Consider the following 20,464-nt stretch of genomic DNA (forward strand, 5'->3'; position numbering starts at 1 on the left):
ACAGCCTAGGATACAAAATTGAGCTGAAATGAATACATTTTTTGCCTTCCTCTGGTTCAGCTGTGGGTAACTATGGGCATTTATGGACCTTCCCTATTTATTTGTTTAACTTTTTTTTCTCTATTGCTTGAACTCAATTAAATGCTGCTAATTGCATACTCCTATAAACTATATTCCTTACATTTCAGCATTAGATGACAGAAAAGCAAGAACTAGACTTGGCTGCACATCTTTTTAAAACAAAACTGTCTCACCCATCCAAAATCCCGCAAGGACCTGGAAACACTGCAAACCAATGTAGTATACCTGTTCTTACTTGCCAAATTTGAACTTTCCATCAAACTAAAAAATCTACATCTACAACAACAAGCACTTCCAAAGTTCATAAGTGCTCATGATTGTTAACTACAGTGATAGCTGGTTTAATCCTGCTTTGTGTCATAAAATTTAAGGCCTATTCCAGTATATAGGCACTGTATAGGTGCCACAAAATGATTCCGCAGCTTCACCTCATTGTCATTGTGACTTGAAGTTTGTGGCCTATTCCAGTTCTTCAGTACTCAAAAATATTGTCTCAGACAATACACTGCAATGTTTATTTCAAGATAAAACCTGCCTAGTCTCTCACTCTTATATTGAGGCCTAAGGAAACTGCCTATTGAACAATTTTTGTGTCTATTGTCTTTTTGAAAATACACTAATTGTTATTGCAAGACAAAACTTGCCTTGTCTCTATTTGCTACCTATTTAAGTGCTTTTGTACAGTCCAGTTTTTAGCAAACACATACTGTACCTGAAGTCTATATTTTAGATATTTTGGAATGATTGGTGATGGGGAGATGGTATGAGGTTGTTGTTTTAATTATTTTTGGTATGCTGTGTGAATAAATTGCAAGTAAAGTTAAACATAACTTCCTACAGGCCCCTGCTTAACATTAAATGAGGGGACACTAGGTAGGGGTTTTCAGCAAGTAAAAAACCTAAAAATGGAAGCAACATTTTTTTAAGTTATGCAAAGTGAATGGAAACATGTAACAAATATAAAGTACTATCCCAATTATGTATAAATTGGCAATACACTTTTAAAGGACTTAACACAATTAAGAGAAGAGGGTAATGTTATAAAATAATTTAATGAAGTAGAAGATGAAATCATAATATATTACTATCCTAAATGTAAGAGTTGCCGCCCTCTCCTGACAAATTGAAATGATTTGTTCAGAAAGTATTAAATGATTTTGAGAAATTAGAAACGAGAAAAGGTATTAAAAGTAACATGGATACACAACGGGCGGCAATTCAGGAACTGATTTAAACATCAAGTTCTCATTAAAAAAAACCTCTGGTAAGGGAGGTAACATAATTTTTATGCAGAATCATCAGTAATAGGAGATGTGCCAAAAAATATTAGGTAATAAAATAGAACAAACGATATATAGACAGCAATGAATGCATTTCAAAATTAATTTTTAGTGGTAATAGAAAAAAGAAGTAGAGAAAAGAATTATTCCAAAAAGTACTAGTGATTTATTTTAACGTACAGTATCCTACATTTTATGCACTTGCTGAAATTCATCAAGATATAACCAATCCCCTAGAGTAGCCTATAATTTCAGTAATTGGCTCATATACTAAAAATGCAAGCAAATTGATAGATAACTACTTTAGACCACATTTATAGTCATAAGGTTTGGATATACCTAATGAAGCCCTATTAGTGGCTGTAGATTTTAAGGCACTTTATTCAAGTACTCCACATAAGAGTATCTTTGTTCTTAAACAGTTTTTGAACACAATGGTTTTATCTGAAAAAAAGCAATGTGTTTGTTTAATGAATTTTATTTTAAAGCACAGTACAATACAAAATATATCAGCCACCTTTGGTGACTTCCACTACCTCCAGGTGCAGGGAATGGCAATTGATGATGCCATTCCCTGCACCTGGCACCAAGCCTTATACTAACCTATACCTGAAGGGTTAGAGTGGCCAATATTTGGTGATGTGGACTTGGAGGTATATAGATGACATCTTCATCAACTAGACAGGCACAGAACAATTTTTGTTAAAATGTATAGAAAAAATAAAATTGAATGACTACAATTTATCATTCACCATTAATTTGTACACAGAAATATCATTTCTGGTTCTTACCCTGTGTTAATACAGGGGGAGAAGTACCATAGGCACATCCCTTGTTTGGAAGGCAACAGGAACAATTAGCCATTATGTAAGGCTAAATCGGAACAGTTATGACAGTGCAGATTGCAAATTGGAAGCTGATAGGTTTCACACAAGACTGAGGCAAAACCAAGAATGATTAGTAGATATAGTCAACAACATACAAAAATGAGACGGATTATGTAAAAACATTGGTACCTTTTGAAAAATATTTATATTTTGCAACAAAATGATACAATAAATGCCCTATCATTTTTAAAAGATCTAGTACACTACATTTAGATCTTTTAGACAACCATTGTGAAATGAAATAGAATACTGACTTCAGTTAGGGGAACTTTTAGTTCCGGTACATTTATTCAGTATAAATATAGCCATGTATTTAGGCACATTAGATGTTTAAATGGGGAACTTTATATTTTGAAACATTCTGTAAATTGCTCTACTACAGGGGCCATTTATCTAATGATTTATGAATTTAATGCCTTCTATGCGAGTTAAATTTTTTTTAATTATGTAGAAGAATATATAATAATATTTGCAATATTAAAGATGCAGATTTACGTTCCCAGGTGGCATGTCACTTTGCTTATTATAATGGATATGATCCTTCCAAAGCAAAATATTTTGTATTTGACCATGTTTATATGCCAAAAGGAGGTAGAGATCTTGACAAATTAATATTAAACTAGAATGTAAATGGATATATAGGTTAAAGGTCATTAACCATCTGGGCCTCAATTAAAAGAATAGCTTTGTTCAATTTAATTTACAAAGATGTTAAGAACTGTTTAAAAGATAACAAAAACAAACGAGAAGAAAAAGATGAGAGACACAGTCTGTAACATATGAATAATGGTCAAACAAGCAAATGTCCAAATATAAAATAGGCAAGGCAATTGAAACAAAATGAGTGCAACAACCTTATTAGAGCAGAGAGAGGGTCGATCAGGAATGCTCACTTCACCAGCCACATATAAAAGTAAAATCATGGGCTATACCAAAGGTGAAAGGATGATAGCTTTGTTCTGTTTCTATGACTAATCTTAATTTTTTTTGTTATTCAGTTAGGCATTTGTTTATAATAAAGTATATTTTATGGCTGTTTTGTTGTAATTCTGTATGTTTGTTTGTAATTTGGTTCATTGTGAAACATGTTATGCATTCCTTTCAAAATAGGATACATCAAATTGGGCATTTCTTTTGAGATGGGTGTGCCCCACTTTATATTCCACCTCCCTTTTTTATGCCTTGGCCTTGGATTTTTTTTCTGTATTTCATCTGTGGGGATAATTTTCAATCTTTTTGAGTACCTTTTTTTTTCTGCTTCCAGCATTATTTCATTTGGCAGCAACTCCTTCCCCCTTAAGAGGAAAATATTGACCGCCATCATGGGGATAAGTTGATTAATAGAACTACTGAGTCCATCTGTTGCATACGGTATAGGAGGGATATCCAGATTGATAGAAATATATAAATCAAATCTGTTACTTGCAATACCATTGTATGATATTCAGATTGTTTGAACTACAGATCCCATCTGTTACTTGCAATACAATTGTCTGTATATGGATTAATAGAACTACTGATTCAACCTGTTGCATAAGGTATAGAAGTGGTATCCGAATTATAGAACTATAAATCCCATCTGCCTATGGTAACAAACAATCTAACTTGCACCATCTCTTATACCTTCAATTATGTCCGGATATTTCAACCATGCTTGATAAGTTGTATAGGCCTCTCTAAAAGGCTTGCTCCCTTGTATATACATGGATTACAATTATACTTATTATTTGCTCATCATACTTTCAGTTATTGAACAAGATTAATTTAATCAGATATGCAAGATACTGAGTGAATACAGCCGTAGTGAAGTGCTTAAAACCTTCTCTTGTATCCCTTCACAGTCTATGATGTTAAACAGTTCTCACAAACGCCTTCCCTCTTAATAGAGCGTACGACTGTAGAACTGCAACTGAACCACCATCCTTATAACTATATGGCTGATAGGTACCACTAAAACATAGTGGGCCATAGGCTCATCACACCTGCCTCTGCAGTTGAGATCCAAAAGATTCATTCATCTGCTACAGTGTTATAGAGGGACCCTCATGGACTTCCGTATGTCGGACATACGTGCTCTTCATATGGGGGATTTTACATCTCGGGGACATTCCCACCCCATAGAAGATTTTGAAAAAATCTTGTCCTAAAATAGTATACTGATCCATTATCTGGAGATCTCTATTTAACATTTTATAATGTAAATATCAGATAATGAATAAGCATTGTAAGTATGTTATGTATATGATATATGTTTGCTGTTTTATGAGGCTATTCTCACTATCTGAACTACATTTGCTGATTTAAAAAAAGTGAACTTTGTTCCAAGAAAGGCAATGAATGGAAATCTGCATATACAAGATTATTTGTGATATACACTACATAACGATGGTGTTTTAATTGTTCTTTCTATGGTCTCAACAAAGAATGTCAAAGGACCCCCTTTGTTATGTGAAAAATGTTAGTATTTAGTAATTGCATAACACAAATATCCCTTTGTTCCTTTCTATCTTAACTTCTATAATAGCTATCATGGGTTATAGGTATGAAGAAGTGAATAATTTCTTCTGACTTTCCACACTATGTCTTCCAAGTCTCTCACACTTTTTCTACTCTGCTCCAGTGCTTGCATATCTAAGCAGACTACACTGGCATTTTCTCTTCTGAAAAGCAGATATATAATTTTTTTTAGTTACCAATGAGTATAAAAATATTGTGTTCTTGCATTTCATATTATATTGAACATTGTTTCTTACTGAAATAAATACATATTCATGCTGTTTTAAAGGTTAAACTTAAAGCTGAATTTTGGGCAGTCCTAAAATATACACATTAATGCAGCTCTGCAATCATTGATACACAATTAACTGTGTTGATTTTAAATGCAAGCAGTGTAACCTTTTATCTGACCTTGTATCGGCCTCTGGCATACCATGTACAGCAGGGCTGGCATTTGAGAGGAAAAAGCACCACAAGGAGTCAATCAGTTTATAGTGATAAGAAGCATTTTGATAGAAGGAGAAAGCAGAGTGACAGAAAGATGAGCTTATCGCTGTGCTGCTACTTTTTTCACTGTCCAGTCACAAGCTAGGGTATATCCATGACAGCATGGGCCCAAAGCAAGTTGGTTGAATGATGACGGCCATTAGACTGAGGACATCTTAATGGCAGAGAAGAAGTGCTACAGAGGACAACTCTGGATGAAAGATGCATATTGCAGCAAAAGCTGTTTTTTTTAATTTAATCTTTTATTGAGCAATAGGGTAATAATAAATGTTTTATCATTTAATATAGGGGAAACTGTTTTTTTTTTTACATTTGGGTGATTTTTCCTTAATATAGTCAAAAAATAAAAACCCCAGTGGTGAATAAATACCACCAAAAGAAAGCTCTATCTGTCCCCAAAAAAGGGTATAAAATTCATTTCAGTACAGCGCTGCATGACGGAATAAATGTCAGTCAAAGTACCGCAGCGCTGAATACTGAAAAATGGCCTGGATGGGAAGGGGGTTTAACACCGCGGATGTCAACTGGTTAACTTGTTATTGGCTAGAGTTCGGTTTTTGTAACCATGCCAATACTGAAATTATATAATATAGAAAAACATTCAGTTACCTGTCTTCTTGGTTTGTACAAGTATTGTTGCAGAGTGTGGTGACTTAACATGTCTTCCAAGTCTCTCACACTTTTTCTCCGCTGCTCCAGTGCTTGCATATCTAAGCAGACTACACTGGCATTTTCTCTTCTGAAAAGCAGATATATAATTTTTTTTAGTTACCAATGAGTATAAAAATATTGTGTTCTTGCATTTCATATTATATTGAACATACTTTCATACATACTTCTTACTGAAATAAATACATAAACAAACTTTACACACTCTGTAGTCCAAACTTGATCAACTATTCAACTTTTATCTAGTGTTTTCTCCCAGAAATAATTCAGAAGCAATGATAACTGTTCTTGTCCCGCTATTATCATTTACACAGACTACTGTGTATATATACGTGTGTGTGTGTGTATATATATATGTATGTAGGTATATATATATATATAAATATGCTCATAGGTCCTGTTAAGAGTTCAAGACTAACATTGTCAGGTTTTTCTTGTCATCTTTCAGTCCATTCATTACCATCAGGTTCCTTGGTGCAAGCAAAGCCTTAGGTTATGAGTACACATATCCAAATGGTGTCGCATAATCTTTTCCAGTCCAAAGATATCAAGCCTTTTTCCTCTAATGTTCCTAGTGATACAACTAGGAAGCTTAAGACTAGTCTTGGTTTGAACACTTAAACAGATGGATCAGGATCCAAATATTGCATATGGAATCACTATATTCATCACCTTAAGCCATCAACGGGCTATAGGATGCTGTGCCTGGCAGATGTGTATTCACATTCCTGTGCGCCTGTACTTCACTGACTGTCTTGCTCACCATTCTAAAGTTCCACTTTTTTGGTTTGTTTACCTGCCTTTTGGCCTTGCTACAATCCTAGGTCATTTTCCAAATATTACATCTAGTCACATCCTTCTTGAGTGAACAAGCATTCCAGCTATTACAGCGACATTCTGCTGATAGTTCAGCATGCTCATACTCTGGCAGTCCATGAAACCATCCTAAGTTAGGCTCTGATCAAATTAGAAGCGATCGCCAAGGTGGAAAGCCAAAGTGGTCCAGTGCTTGCTGAGGCAGGCTATACCTCTATCCTATCCATTGGCATCCCAAGTTGACAGGACAACTCCTTGGTGTCTCAAGTTGCCAGCATCAATTCAACTGGTAACATTGGACTTATTGGCCGCTAAGAGTCTTCCAACAGGGTTCTTCAGACGAAAGAGAAAACATTCCCTGTGGCTTTGGTTCTGGATGATTCCAAATATGAGATTCTTGGTTGTGGCTGAAGGCGGCAAGCCTATTTCAGCTCCTATATATGTCCCTATCCAGTGATCGTGTTAATAGGAGATTCCTATGTGCAAATCACTTCAACAGCCCTTTGGTTAAAGGTCAGTGACAGTCCATCAAGAGGAAAATGTCTTCAGCATCTTTGAGTTCGAGAGCCTTTCAGATCCAAGGAACCTCTGTATTAGTTCAATGAACAGCTGAATGATGTTTTTTTCCATAGATGTAGTGTCTGACCATAGGTGTAGGAACTGCTCACTGCTGATGGAGGTACCTCCAAAAAATTTTAAAAAAGGGATTCAGCGCTGAACTCCCCAGCATTTTACTGGCTGACACTATAAGCCACAAAGCCCTGGACAACAATTAATGTTTTCCTTTCTAGCAGTTTCCTGTGGATCAGCAGCAAGTGAGTTATCCAGATCTCATCCTGATGGTAATCCCTAAGAGCACAGAGTGCAAACACTCCTTGTCAAGAGAACGTTCTAAGGGAACGAGTAATGTCTATTCTATTGCATATATGTTTCCTCTATTCAGGTTCCTAAATGGCACCCACAATTATCTGTCTCTTCTTTCCCTTGGAATCTACAAGTAAGGCTGTATATGTTCTTCCTTCCTCGACTTCATCTAGCTCACACTTACTCAGTGTGGACAGCAACATGTAGCATAGTTTCCCTTTGGTAATCTCCTCGGTGAGGAGTGTGTTGGATAGTCAAGATTGGGCTGCAACCACCTTCTTGCTACTATTTCACAGTCAAGGTAGTGAAATAATATATAAAAAAAAGAAAAAAAAGAAGAAAGGGTGGAAAAAAAGAAAAAGGGGAGATATAGAAAGTACATCTTATCTCATATTCACGGGGAGTGATAAAACGTTGAGCGGCTGTCATCGCCATTAGTATCTTCAAGTGATTGCCAGGGGGACTACACCTGTTCAAATTCTTGTATAGTATTATGTAATCGAGCTGTTAGATATTCCAAATTGTAAATATCGTGGATCCTTCGCACCAGTTCTGCGTGGGACAGAAGGGTAACTTGTCGCCATTTTAAAGCTATAAGACATCTTGCCGCAGTGAGAACATGGTTGACAAGTTTAGTAATAGTTTTCGGAAGATGTGGGATGGGGAGGCCTAGGAGCAAGTGCTACAGGGTCTTCTGGTATGGTCTGGTCAGCTAATTTTTGGAGCATCGTCATTGTATGCTTCCAAAAGGGCCGTATCTTGGCACATTCCCAAAATATATGGAGTAAGCTACCCCTTGAGGTCAGGCATTTCCAGCATACTGCTGGGAGCAAAGGGTTCATACGATTTAACAGTTCTGGGGTGCGATACCAGTGGTAAAGAATTTTGTACTGATTAGGTCTTACTAGCATTGGTCCAGATCTTCTCCCATTCATCTTTGTTCAATGTTCGACTTAATGCTCTCTCCCATCTACGCATATAGTTGTGCTTTGGAAATGGTATAACACGGATTAGATTAAGTAATTTGTAAATGTCTGCTATCGAATGTTTACGAGTAGGTCCTTCTAGACATATTTTTTCGAATGGTGTTAATGGTGAGAAAGTAAGTGATGGGGAGATTGTATATGCAAAATGTTTAATCTGAAGGTATGTAAAAAGGGATCTGGTTGGTAAATTAAAATATGTTTGTAGGCTCGGGAAGGGTAGTACAGTCCTATCCACTTTGTGAATTATATAATTGATACGAAAAAGGGACTGGTCTGACCATGGGTGAGCAGTGTATCGATTGAGTGTAGCAGGAAGAAGAGGTGTGTATAAGAATGATCTCATTGAAGTGGTGGTTGATGTAAGGTTAAAGGAGAACTATGGGGTCAGTGTTTTTCCCCATAGTTCTCCTTAGGGTAACGGGAGGACACAAACTAGCGTCCTCCCGTTACCCTAAGCTCAGTATACCCCGAGCTACAGCTCGCGGTATACTGAGACGCCGGAGCGGATCCCGGCTTAGACGTTGTAACATCCCTACCTCAGAGCAGGGATCCCGGCCAGCATGAACGGCAATGTTGGAGCTCGGGTGACGTCATGAACGGCTGCGTCATCCGACTCCTCCCCCTGTTCCTATTTTAGTGCGGCAGATTCAATTCCCTGGCGTTGGTGCTTGGAGCCTGACGCCAGTTATACACCCTCCAGCAATCCTGTATTGGGCCGGACGAGAGCCCCTTCCTTCATCCTGTATTGGGCCGGACGTGAGCCCCCTCATTCACCCACTATTGGGCCGGACAGTGCCCCATCTCAACTCCACTCCTCGTTGGTAGGAGAGAGCCAACTCAGCTCCCCTCATTTGGGCCGGACAGAGCCCCTCCTCCTTGGCTGCTGCAGCCGTCCTCGGCTCTACTTCCGACCAACCCTCCAGTGAGAATCTGCTGCAAGTTACCAGAAGCAGAGTGAAGACCTGCACTTCCCAATCCAGGCCACCGGGTGGCAGCAACACACCTCTGATCTCCTCACCGCAAGTATCATTCTATTATATACTGATTACTGCTGTGAACTGATATTACATACAAGCTTACTGTTGTGAACTATTACTATATACAGTATAATACCGGGAAGTGTCATTACAAATTGTCATTTACCCTCAGTGTGAACTATCATATATATATATATCCACCTATCCAGTGGCTCCCATACTTGTTGGTAAAAAACACAGACCAATAAAAACCTCCTGCATTACAAAACCTCTGAAGCTGTGATTCAACCCAACCACTTAAACTACAACAACCCCATTACAGACGTCGGGATCCGCCCAGCTGCGTGAGTGACAGCTGGCTCTGCCTATCTAGAGGCAGAGCCAGCTGTACCCGCCCCTCCCCCGTCCGTTCCGCCAGCCAGCGCTGGCAGATCGGAGCGGGGAGAGGGGAATCCAACTCCTCCCCCTGTTACGGCAGAGAGCCGTGACAGGATTGAGAGGTGAGCGAACCCGGTATGTGTTCGCTCACCTCCCGATCTACTGAGCCGACCTGTGACAGTCTCATTGTCACAGGTCGGCTAGAACTATGAGGTGAGTGAAAAGAACTCAACTCATAGTTCTCCTTTAAATCTAATCCCTACGGAGTGCCAAATGTCTTTAGTGTGTTGCATAGTAAATAAAAGCGAGGGGACATGTGTAGCCTGAAGGTTAGGGCATAGGAGGCAGTTTAAATGTAGTGGTGAGATCCAAAGATTTTCTATTTCCGCCCATCTATTAGGGGGATGTAAGGAAGTCCATGACGCCATATGGTGCAGGTGGGCTGCTATATAATATTTAAATATATCTGGAAAAGCCAATCCGCCCACCGCACTGAGACTGTGCGGCCCGGTACCATTTGATCCGCGGACCGGTACCGGGGGTTGGGGAACACTGCTCTAGAGGATATTATCACTTTCCTGGCAACTCTATGAGCTGCATTGTCCCATGTAAATTGGAAAAGTGAGCATTGTAAGGTTTTAAGATCCTGTATAGGTATTTTGATAGGTAGTGTCCCAAAGTAATAAAGCAATTTTGGCAGTATCATCATTTTAATGTCATTTTACCTATCCAGGATAAGCGATGTGGTCTCCGCCCCTCTTAACCCACAGGACACGTGATAAATTCAGGCTCCTCCAAGCCACACACATTCTTTTTTTCTGTCCTCGCCATAGGACCGTTTTAAGCTTTTTACATTTTTTTATTGTGTTTTCCTCCCTTTTAGGACCCTTACCTGCCGCCTGCGGCCCACCAGCCAGGGTCAGTCTCCCCTGTGCTGTAGACCCTGCTTCATGGGGTTAAACACTACAAAACCCAGGGTGTCAGACCGTCGGCTGCAATTGTTTAATCCTGCTTGCGTTCAGCCATTCCTTCCCTTGGGGCCGAGCGGCCGTATTTCTCTCTGTTTTATCTCCTTGCTTGCTGATTGGAGCAGGTCGGCACTGAAGGGCTCCGCCCACTCAAATTTTTTGTTGGACAGCTGGTTCGATTCAGGCTGGGTGAGTATTTTCGTCTGCGCAGGCGCGGCCGCGACGTTCGTACTTGCGCAGTGGCTCTGGGATTTCCAAGATGGTGCCCGCTTGCTTCCCGGGCGTCCTTTTAAATAGTTCTGGATTAACTTGCTCATGGAGAGCTCCTGCTTCCAGCGACCGGGGGACGAGAGATTGCAGTCGCCCTGTGGACCCTTCAGTTGCCTGACTAGCCCCAGTAAGTGCAAATTCTTATTCATTATTAGTCACATTCTTTTACTCCATGCATTATCTGTGTCATGCTGCCACTATACTATCCCTCACTTTTCCTAGGAATGGCTGAGCGAGCTGTCGGACGGGATGATTCTTCTCCACTGAGGTAAGGGTATGGTGCAATGGCCCTTAAAGAGACGGTGAGGTGTGTTGTGTTGTTGTGATTTCAGCCCTCCTCACGAAGAACACAGACGGCCTTCCTCAAGATTATCCTCACCTGGACACAACAGGTCCAGAGGCAGGAGTACTTTGTGGCGCAGCCGCAGGGAGACCGTCTCTCACCGCACACGCCACCATCATCACCAGGAAGTTAAAGCTTGTTGGATGTGTGGCGGACAGACCCTACCAGGCAAACTGATCTGCCAGCCTTGCCTCACTGAGACTACCAGTGCACCTGCTTTACCCACGCTTTACCCACGAACGCACTCTCCCAATCGGCAAGTGACTTTCACCATGGAGGTAAACGCAGTGGTCACCCCGGAGGTCCGTGTACGTCTCAGCAGCTTACTGAGCCTACCATTGACGGCTCGCAGTCGGACACCTCCGATATGGGCGAACCTACGTGCCCCTCTGGCTTTGACTTTAATCTTGTGGAACCCTTCATTACGGCTGTTAAGGAAGCAATCAACTGGGAGGATCATATTGTGGAGCCCGCCAAGTTGAGGCGGTACTTCCCACATTTGAAGAAGTGCACATCCACCTTTCCTTACATGGATGAAATAAAGGAACTCATTTTGGAGGAATGGAAGCGGGCGGAGAAGGCACCGAATGTGAACAATCGCATTTCAAAGCTATACCCGTTTAAAGCGGATGACTTGCCTAACCTCAATTCTCCTCCTGTAGTGGACGCGGCAGTTATGCGCCTTGCAAGGCACATTACCCTGCCCATGGAGGATGCTGTCTCCTTTAAGGAACCCCTGGATTGGAAGGAAGACCTAGACATGAAGAGGGCTTACCTGGCTTCAGGAAATGCGTGTCGACCGGTTATCGCGCTGACTTCAGTGTCACGCGCTATTTCCACTTGGAGCGGTAATATCGAACAGGCTCTCAATTCGGAGGCCAGCCATGAGAACATAACTGTCGCTTTGCAAGAGGTGAAGCTGGCGGGAGACTTTATCGGCGAAGCAGCCATCGACATCATACGGTGTACGGCTAGGTCGATCCTTGCCAACATTACTTCTAGAAGAGCTCTCTGGCTGCGCCCATGGGTAGCGGATTCGGCGTCCAAAACCAGCTGGTGTCGTATTCTGTTTGACGGGTCGAATCTGTTCGGACCGAAACTCGATGCCGCAATCTCAAAGGTCACCGGCAGGAAATCAGGCCTGCTCCCTCAAGATCGGAGTAAGCGGCGCCCAAGATTCAACCCTAATAGAAGGCCCTTCACGGAACCCTTGCGTGATGCTAGAGCCTACCGTCTGAGTAGAGAATTTAGGAGAGGTTGGAGGAGTACTCGATCTTCTCTTCTCAAGTTTCCGAATGCAAATGCAGCGTCGGCATCTCAGCCGCCCAAGAAGTCTTTTTGACGGTCAACAGTCCCACTCGGGTTCGGTGGGAGCACGTCTGCAGTCTTTTGTCCAAGCTTGGCACGAGGTTGTTCAAGATCCCTGTGTGCTGTCTACAGTGTCTCGGGGTCACAAATGGACATTCAAGTCGGGTCCTGCGGGCAGCAGATTAGTTCCTACTTATCTTCCATCCTCCGGGCACAAGCCACGCGTATTCGCGGAGTACATTCTCACTTTAATCAGAAAAGGCGCAATCGCAGAGGTCCCTCTGCATGAACGTTACTCAGGCTTCTACTCTCCCATGTTTCTTGTGAAAAAGAAAACGGGCGACCTGAGGCCTGTTCTCGATTGAAAGGATCTCAACAGGCGGATACGCGTGCCCTCCTTCCAATTGAGAATCGACAATTGGACAGCTGTCGCTTACATTCAGCATCAAGGGGGCACACACAGTTGCTCTATGCTTCTGGAGCTCAAGCCGATAATGCAGTGGGCACAGGTTCACCTGTGGCATCTCTCAGCGATCTACCTTCCCGGCAATCAGAACGGCCTTGCCGACCTTCTGAGCCGTTCAACGCTGGATCTGCACGAATGGGAGTTGAATCCCGAAATCTTCAAGATGGTGACGGAGCATTGGGGTTTGCCTCAAATCGACCTGTTCGCAACTCCCCACAACAGCAAGACCTCTCTATTTGTGACGAGATTTCCATGCACCCAGGCCGTGGCAACGGATGCTCTGACCTGTCCGTGGTCCTTCACTCTAAGCTATGCCTTTCCACCCTATCCTCTGATACCGAGGTTGCTCCAGCGGATAGCGGCATTTCCAGGGGTGATCTTGGCAATCTTGCCATATTGGCCCAGGAGGCCGTGGTTCCCTCCACTGCTGGAATTGAGCTTGGAACCTCCGCTCCCGCTTCCCAGTCACCACAATCTACTCCTGCAGTGCCCTTTCCTGCACCCGGCAACCGAGGCACTACATCTGATGGCTTGGAGATTGAGCGGGACCGCTTCTCCAACTTGGGATGCTCCCATGTGGCGATTTCCACATTGCTGAAGGCAAGAAAACACTCAACCAACGCTACTTACCGAAGAGTGTGGGACAAGTTCACTGAGGCGGTGACAGCCGGAGGGTTTGATGTCCGTACCCCTATGGTGAATCGTGTCCTTGATTTTTTTCAGTTCGGTCTAGCCAAGGGACTCAGCTGGAATTCTCTTCGCGTTCAGGTTTCGGCCATTTCAGCGCTGTCAGGCATCAGATGGGCCTTGGTCGTGCGCTTTCTGAAGGGCTGTCTGAAGATCCATCCTTCGGTGAGGTTGTTATTCCCGCAATGGGATCTGTCTCTGGTGCTTGACGTGCTCCAACATTCTCCATTCCATCCGCATTCTACAGCTTCTCTGTGGGACCTCACCTTGTAGACCACCTTTCTCCTGGCAATTACATCTGCTAAACGGGTCTCTGAGTTGCATGCATTGGCTGCCTCGGTGCCATTCTGCATTTTTTCCAGACAGAGTCGTGCTGAGGACGCATCCTTCCTTCCTCCCAAAGGTTACCTCCTCGTTCCACCTTAATCAAGAGATCGTCCTACTGGCACTTATGCAGGATGCAGATGGGGAACCTCATGCGCTCGACGTAGCCAGCACACTGCAAGCATACTTGAGTTCGACGCAACCTTTCCGTCTTGTGGATAACCTCCTCGTTCTTCCCTGGGGATCCAAGAAAGGTAACGCAGCCTCTGTGCGTACCATCGCTTCCTGGTTGGTGAAAATCATCCGTAGGGCGTACTCCATAAAAGGACTTCAACCTCCTGAGGAGATCAGGGCTCATTCCACGAGAGGTATGGCAGCCTCCTGGGTGGCATTCGCTCACGTCTCAGTCAAAACAATCTGCAGAGCCGCTTCCTGGTCGTCGCGGAATACCTTTGTGTCACTACCAGGTGGACCCGGCACTGCTCACCACTGTTAGCTTTGGAAGGAGCATACTTGCTTCTGGTTGCTCTAACCTTTTAATAAATTATTTTGGCATTACCCCCCCTGTGTGATCACTAAATCCCATGGTGTGCTGCCGAGATGCTCCAGGAAAACGGAAAATTGTATACTTACCTTCTGTAATTTTCCTTTCCTGGTGCATCGAAGGCAGCACACCACTTTTGCCCTCCCTGCCATGGCTCGGACTCTTTACTAGAATGTGTGGCTTGGAGGAGCCTAAATTTATCACGTGTCATGTGGGTTAAGAGGGGCATTTTGAGACACACACACACACAACCACACCCCCCACCCTCCCCCCTCCTCCGGCAGAACCAGGAGAGTAACTGCTCTGATGGTACACAAACGATCATACCACATGCACACAGCGGCCAGGAACACTTACTCTGAGGTGCTTCACAGATGACACATGACAGGTCATACAGCTACATAGTGGCCTCCGCAACTACAAACTTAGCACTGCACAAAACAGGGGGCAGGGGCAGGGCGGACACTTCATCGGATGGAGAACCACTGCATCTATTTATCTCAGCCAGTTTCCAGGGACAGTGCTACCATTGTTAGCACCCCACTGGCACCCTCAGGCAGCTGCTTGTTCTGCGTTGCACTAGTGCCGGCCCTGAGCGCAACCTTTTAGTATTGACTGAACTTTGAACAGGGACAGTGTTGCCTGACTTTTGTTTGCTTCAAACTAGCTAAAGCAGATCAGATGTAGGTCCACTGCCCCTGCATTTATTCTGAATGATCTTAGAAGAGTTTCAAACAGATGTCAAAAGCATGCTGTATTTGCCCATTGAAGCCAGTTAACACAAGCCCAAATCCATATTACCACACATTAAAATGCCCAAAGTTAAAATTAAAATGCTTCAGAAGTTACATATTCTGGCCATAAACAATGCAATTATTCATCCAACTTGGCAACGGATACACATACACACGTCTTTTTTTTTTTTAGAAGACAAAAATGGATCTGTATTGAATTGACATGAATGATTTGATGCATTAAAACAATTTTTGTATGAATATAATGGAAAAAAGTAAACTTACAAAAAATAGGACACGGATGGCTCTGAAACAGAAGGACGAGGACTGCTAAAATCAACATTAGCCATATTTTCCATGCTTGGTGAACGAATAAATGCCAAAGATCCTCTGCGTTCTCCCTAAAAAGAATAAACGGGAATTACAAATATATATATATATATATATATAAACTGCATTTTAAGTAAATTAAATACTTTAAATTTTGAGTTGTCAAATTATGTATTTTTTTAATCTTAATATGTTTTTGGCAGTAGCTCATCAATCAATTGTAATTGTAAAATGGTAGCTATAAACTTTGTAATTTCCTATGTAGCGCTCACCCCTGAAGGAGCCTCCAGAATAACCTGGCTAAATAGGATCCACAGCACACCAACACAACTTAGAGAGTTTTGTAAGCAGTTTTACTCAGCAAATGTATAGATCTTATCAAGCATTACATAGAAGGATATAACAAATGAAAGAACAATAATCAACAGTATACCCCAAGTATTCAAACGCTAAGCAACCTCGGCTATCTTTATACTGAAGTATGCAGTACAGAACTATCTCAGAAGCTATCTTTCACTTTGAGCACTTGATTCCTAATGTGTCAGTCCCAATTAGTGTACAACTCTCTATACTACCGGCCAGTAGCAATAGTCTAGGCTAGCCATCGTTGGGGCCCATACTGTGCTGATTAGATAAATTGCAGATATAACACCAAGTGGTTAAAGGCCTCTCACCACTTCCCAGGTCAGTCTTGCAGCAGTGATGTCCATCAGCGAGAGACGGGCATCCCCTTTCTCTCCAGCCAACACTATGCTGGTCAGGAATTCATATGCGATTCATTTGGAAGTAGTCTCTGGTCATAAAAAACGCTGGGAACTCTCTCTCTTTAAAAGTCTTCAGGCCTCCCACCGATTGCTGGGCCTTCTGAAATTTCTTACTATACCCACTCGGCCATTCGTCCCGGCCGTGATATCCCCGCTATAGCAGTGATGTGATGTCCCACTGGAGCGATTGTCCGTGTAACACTGAGCGCAGCAGACCAGAGGGAGGGCTCTCTCTATCTCTAGAGGCCCTTCGGTCTGCTTACACTTCAATAAACAGTGCTCACACAGAATGTGTGATCCTGTTTATTGCCCTCTGCGCTACCGGCAGCCACACACATCTGTCTCTTTCACAGGCTTCTCCCAGACTGCGCGCGCTGAGTAACCACAGCCCAGAATCCCCTTCCTCTCCAAAACACACAGCCTCCTGGGAGTTGCAGTCTCCACACTCTCCCACATCACGGCATGTCCCAGTCTCTCCACAATGATGCAATCCCCACAGGTTTTTGCATCATAGATGGTGTAAAGGTCAGTTAACTGTTTACAATCAGCAGAGGCGGCTCTCTAATTAGGCAAATTAGGCGGTTGACTAAGGCCTCGCTCTCACAAGGGCCTCTCGGCCACCTAATTTGTCTAACACATTACAGGGAACCTTAGTGCTGCTGAGCGCAGACGGCATTAGGAGCCCTGTCACATCCAAGAGTGCATTGCAGCCACCGAACATCTCATCTCAGATGTTCGGCACCTGTGATGTACACTTGAATGTGACAAGGTTCCCACGTCCCAGCAGACAATTCTCCCCGCTGCAGACTCACAGACTGTGGGAGATTTCTCCTTACAGTTTGTAATCGGCTGCACCGATCTGCGTCAGTGGGGACGCAGAACTTTCTCCTTCAGGTCCCTCCTCTGCTGATTGACAGCAGGCAGTGGGTGGGTGCAATAGCCAGACTGTTATTGGCTATTGCAATTTGAAATATCCAATAGCGGGCTGGCTATTGCTCCCAGCAATAAAGTAAACAAAAAAGTTAAAAAAATAAAGTTAAATAAACTAAAATGAAAAATGCAAAAAAAAAAACAAAAATTTTATAAACTAAAATGAAACATACAACATTTTTTTAAAAAAGTTTAAAAAATAAAGTTAAACTAAAATGAAAGTCAAAAAAATTTAAAAAAGGTTAAAAAACATGTTTAAATAGAAATGCAAAAAATTTAATAAATAAAGTTAAAGTAAAATTAAAAAAACAAAAAAATTAAAGTTTTTAAGAAAAATAAAAAGCACAGCCTCCTGAGACCCACAGCCTCCTAAAACCCCACACAGCCATCAATTTTCCATTATGGTTGTGAGTGGGGCCTCATGTCTAAGTTTCACCTAAATTTCGCCTAAGGCCTCGCAAAGTCTAGAGCTGCCTCTGACAATCAGGACATTTTTTAGTCGCAGAACACGTGCATATAAGGGCTACACCTATGTAACAGGAAAGTACAGAACAAAATAATTTCTTATGTAAAAGAAGGTATAGAAAAAAATGGCCATATAAGCCAGACATTTGACGGCGATTGTCACCACACTTGTATTCCATTGAGAACTACAAGTCCCTCTGCCGCAGTGGCAGGCGGGACTTGTAGCTTCACTACTTGCACAAGCAGGTAAAAAGCAGCTTTTGTTGCAATACACACCTTTTAATCTGGGACTGTCCTTCAAGGTAATTCCTTTCTACCACTTGATGTTGCCAATCTTTTGGGTTGAACGAGGCCATCATCTTTCAATTCACTTCTGTTGAGATGCAATGATGCCATCCTTGGTTCAGAAAGACGTCGGCATATCATTACGTGTAGTGTTCAGTATAGGAGCGAGTACCGCGGGAGGAGCAGAGTAAGGACCTGTGACATCACTGGAACCAGTGTGTATGTATTTATGTATGTGTATGTGTGTGTGTATATAGTACAGCTTGTATATCAGTGTACATTTGCTGTCCCCTCAAAAAAAAAACAAAAAAAAAACTAAACACACAGTCATTAATGTCTAAACCACTGGCAACAAAAGTGAGTACAAGAAAGCCCGCAAACAGTTTGCTGAAGACAAGCAGACTAAGGACATGGATTACTGGATTACCATGTACTGTGGTCTGATGAGACCAAGATAAACGTATTTAGTTCAGATGGTGTCAAGCGTGTGTGGTGGCAACCAGGTGAGGAGTACAAAGACAAGTGTGTCTTGCCTATAGTCAAGCATGGTGGTGGGAGTGTCATGATCTGGGGCTGCATGAGTGCTGCCGGTACTGGGGAGCTACAGTTCATTGAGGGAACCATGAATGCCAACATGTACTGTAACATACTGAAGCAGCGCATGATCCTCTCCCTTCGGAGACTGGGCCGCAGGGCAGTATTCCAACATGATAACAAGCCCAAACACACCTCCAAGACGACCACTGCCTTGCTAAAGAAGCTGAGGGTAAAGGTGATGGACTGGCCAAGCATGTCTCCAGACCTAAACCCTATTGAGCATCTGTGGGGCATCTTTAAATGGAAGGTGGAGGAGCGCAAGGTCTCTAACACCCACCACAGATTTCGTAGAGCTCTGGGTGAGATGAGATCTCCAGTCCTGGGAACAGGTGTTGCCAATGACCAGCCTGGGCTGATCAGGTGGCTGAGAGCAGCCTTATCAGGAAGCCAGCCCAGTGCTCAGAGAGGAGTGTTGGTGGAGTGTTGGAGTTGTGTGGGTGCAGGAAGCACAGAGCCACAGCAGACTCAGGTGCGTCTGGGACACGTGGAACAGCCGGGGAAGGTTGCGAGAGGTCAGGAAGGTCGGTGACCCTAGGACCGCTGGGACACACTGCTGAGAGAACAGAGTGAGGGCTCATGAGGAAAGCTACTGAGCCATATAAAGGACTGTTTTATGTTGCTATTTTGTGTTTGCCCTTTAATAGACTGCATTTTACTTGATTTACCTGGACTACAGTAGAGACGAATTGGAGCCATCTTTCTTGCAAACTCTAAGTTGTTGGGGCAGGTCCCTAGGCCAGACCAGGCTGGACCCAGTTGAACTTGACAGTAGCTTTGAGGCAGGCTGCCTCCCCCAGTTGTAAAACCTTCTTGGTTCCCTCCAGTCACCACAAATGGCCTACCTCCATCGGGCCTTTCAGTTCCTGAATCATCTGAAGATAGACTGGCTGCAACGCAGGGTGTACTTTCTCAGAAGCTGGGCTCTCTTCAGACACAAGGGGAGTCAAAAGCCACCTCACTAGAATGGTGTTGGTCTTCACGATAATGGAATTCTGATAAGAACCCGGTGGTCGAGGGACTGAGTGTTGAAGACTCCATACTGTCCAGCGACAGTGGGACTGGATTCCATCTTGACTAGTAGATATCTGCTGTATACCCCAAATCTCAAGGCCGTCTAACTTCATTAGAGGAAGGTGTTTCAGGTGTCTGATAGAAATACTGGTAAATCAGTGTGACTTAACCCCCAGAGTCTAAAAGTGCCTTTGTGTACACTCCCTCCACTTAAACTGGGACGATGGACGAAGGACCAATCAACTCATCAGGAAACTTGTTTTCCTAAGCAGTAGATGAAGCAATGTTAGTTGTCTGTACTTCAACTCTCCTTTTGTCTTGTAGCTTCCAGCTCCCCGATGAATACTGAGGTGTGGGGTGTGGATTGCTTTCCCGTGACAAAGAGCCAGACACCGAAGGAGGGGGTCTTTTGATCACAACAGGTGAGGTTTTGGCTAAGGATTTGGGCCTCTCCTGTTTTTTTTATGATTTTGGAGATTGGAGCAAGCTGAAATGGG

The 20,464-nt window shown here is 42.9% G+C and overlaps 1 protein-coding gene across 1 annotated transcript in view; it reads right to left on the bottom strand.

The window, feature by feature from the left end:
- SLC9A3 (solute carrier family 9 member A3) overlaps nucleotides 1-20,464 on the bottom strand; it is a 313,153-nt gene that overhangs the window by 56,250 nt on the left and 236,439 nt on the right. Inside the window, exons 11-12 of the mRNA XM_018558948.1 lie at nucleotides 15,871-15,986; nucleotides 5,861-5,990 (exon numbers count right to left, since the gene is read on the bottom strand). Coding sequence (XP_018414450.1) covers nucleotides 5,861-5,990; nucleotides 15,871-15,986 — 246 coding nt within the window. The remainder of the gene's footprint in view (nucleotides 1-5,860; nucleotides 5,991-15,870; nucleotides 15,987-20,464) is intronic.

This window comes from Nanorana parkeri, unplaced genomic scaffold, assembly GCF_000935625.1.
Source record: "Nanorana parkeri isolate BGI_ZX_2015 unplaced genomic scaffold, ASM93562v1 scaffold370, whole genome shotgun sequence".
In the NCBI taxonomy this organism is placed as follows: Eukaryota; Metazoa; Chordata; class Amphibia; order Anura; family Dicroglossidae; genus Nanorana; species Nanorana parkeri.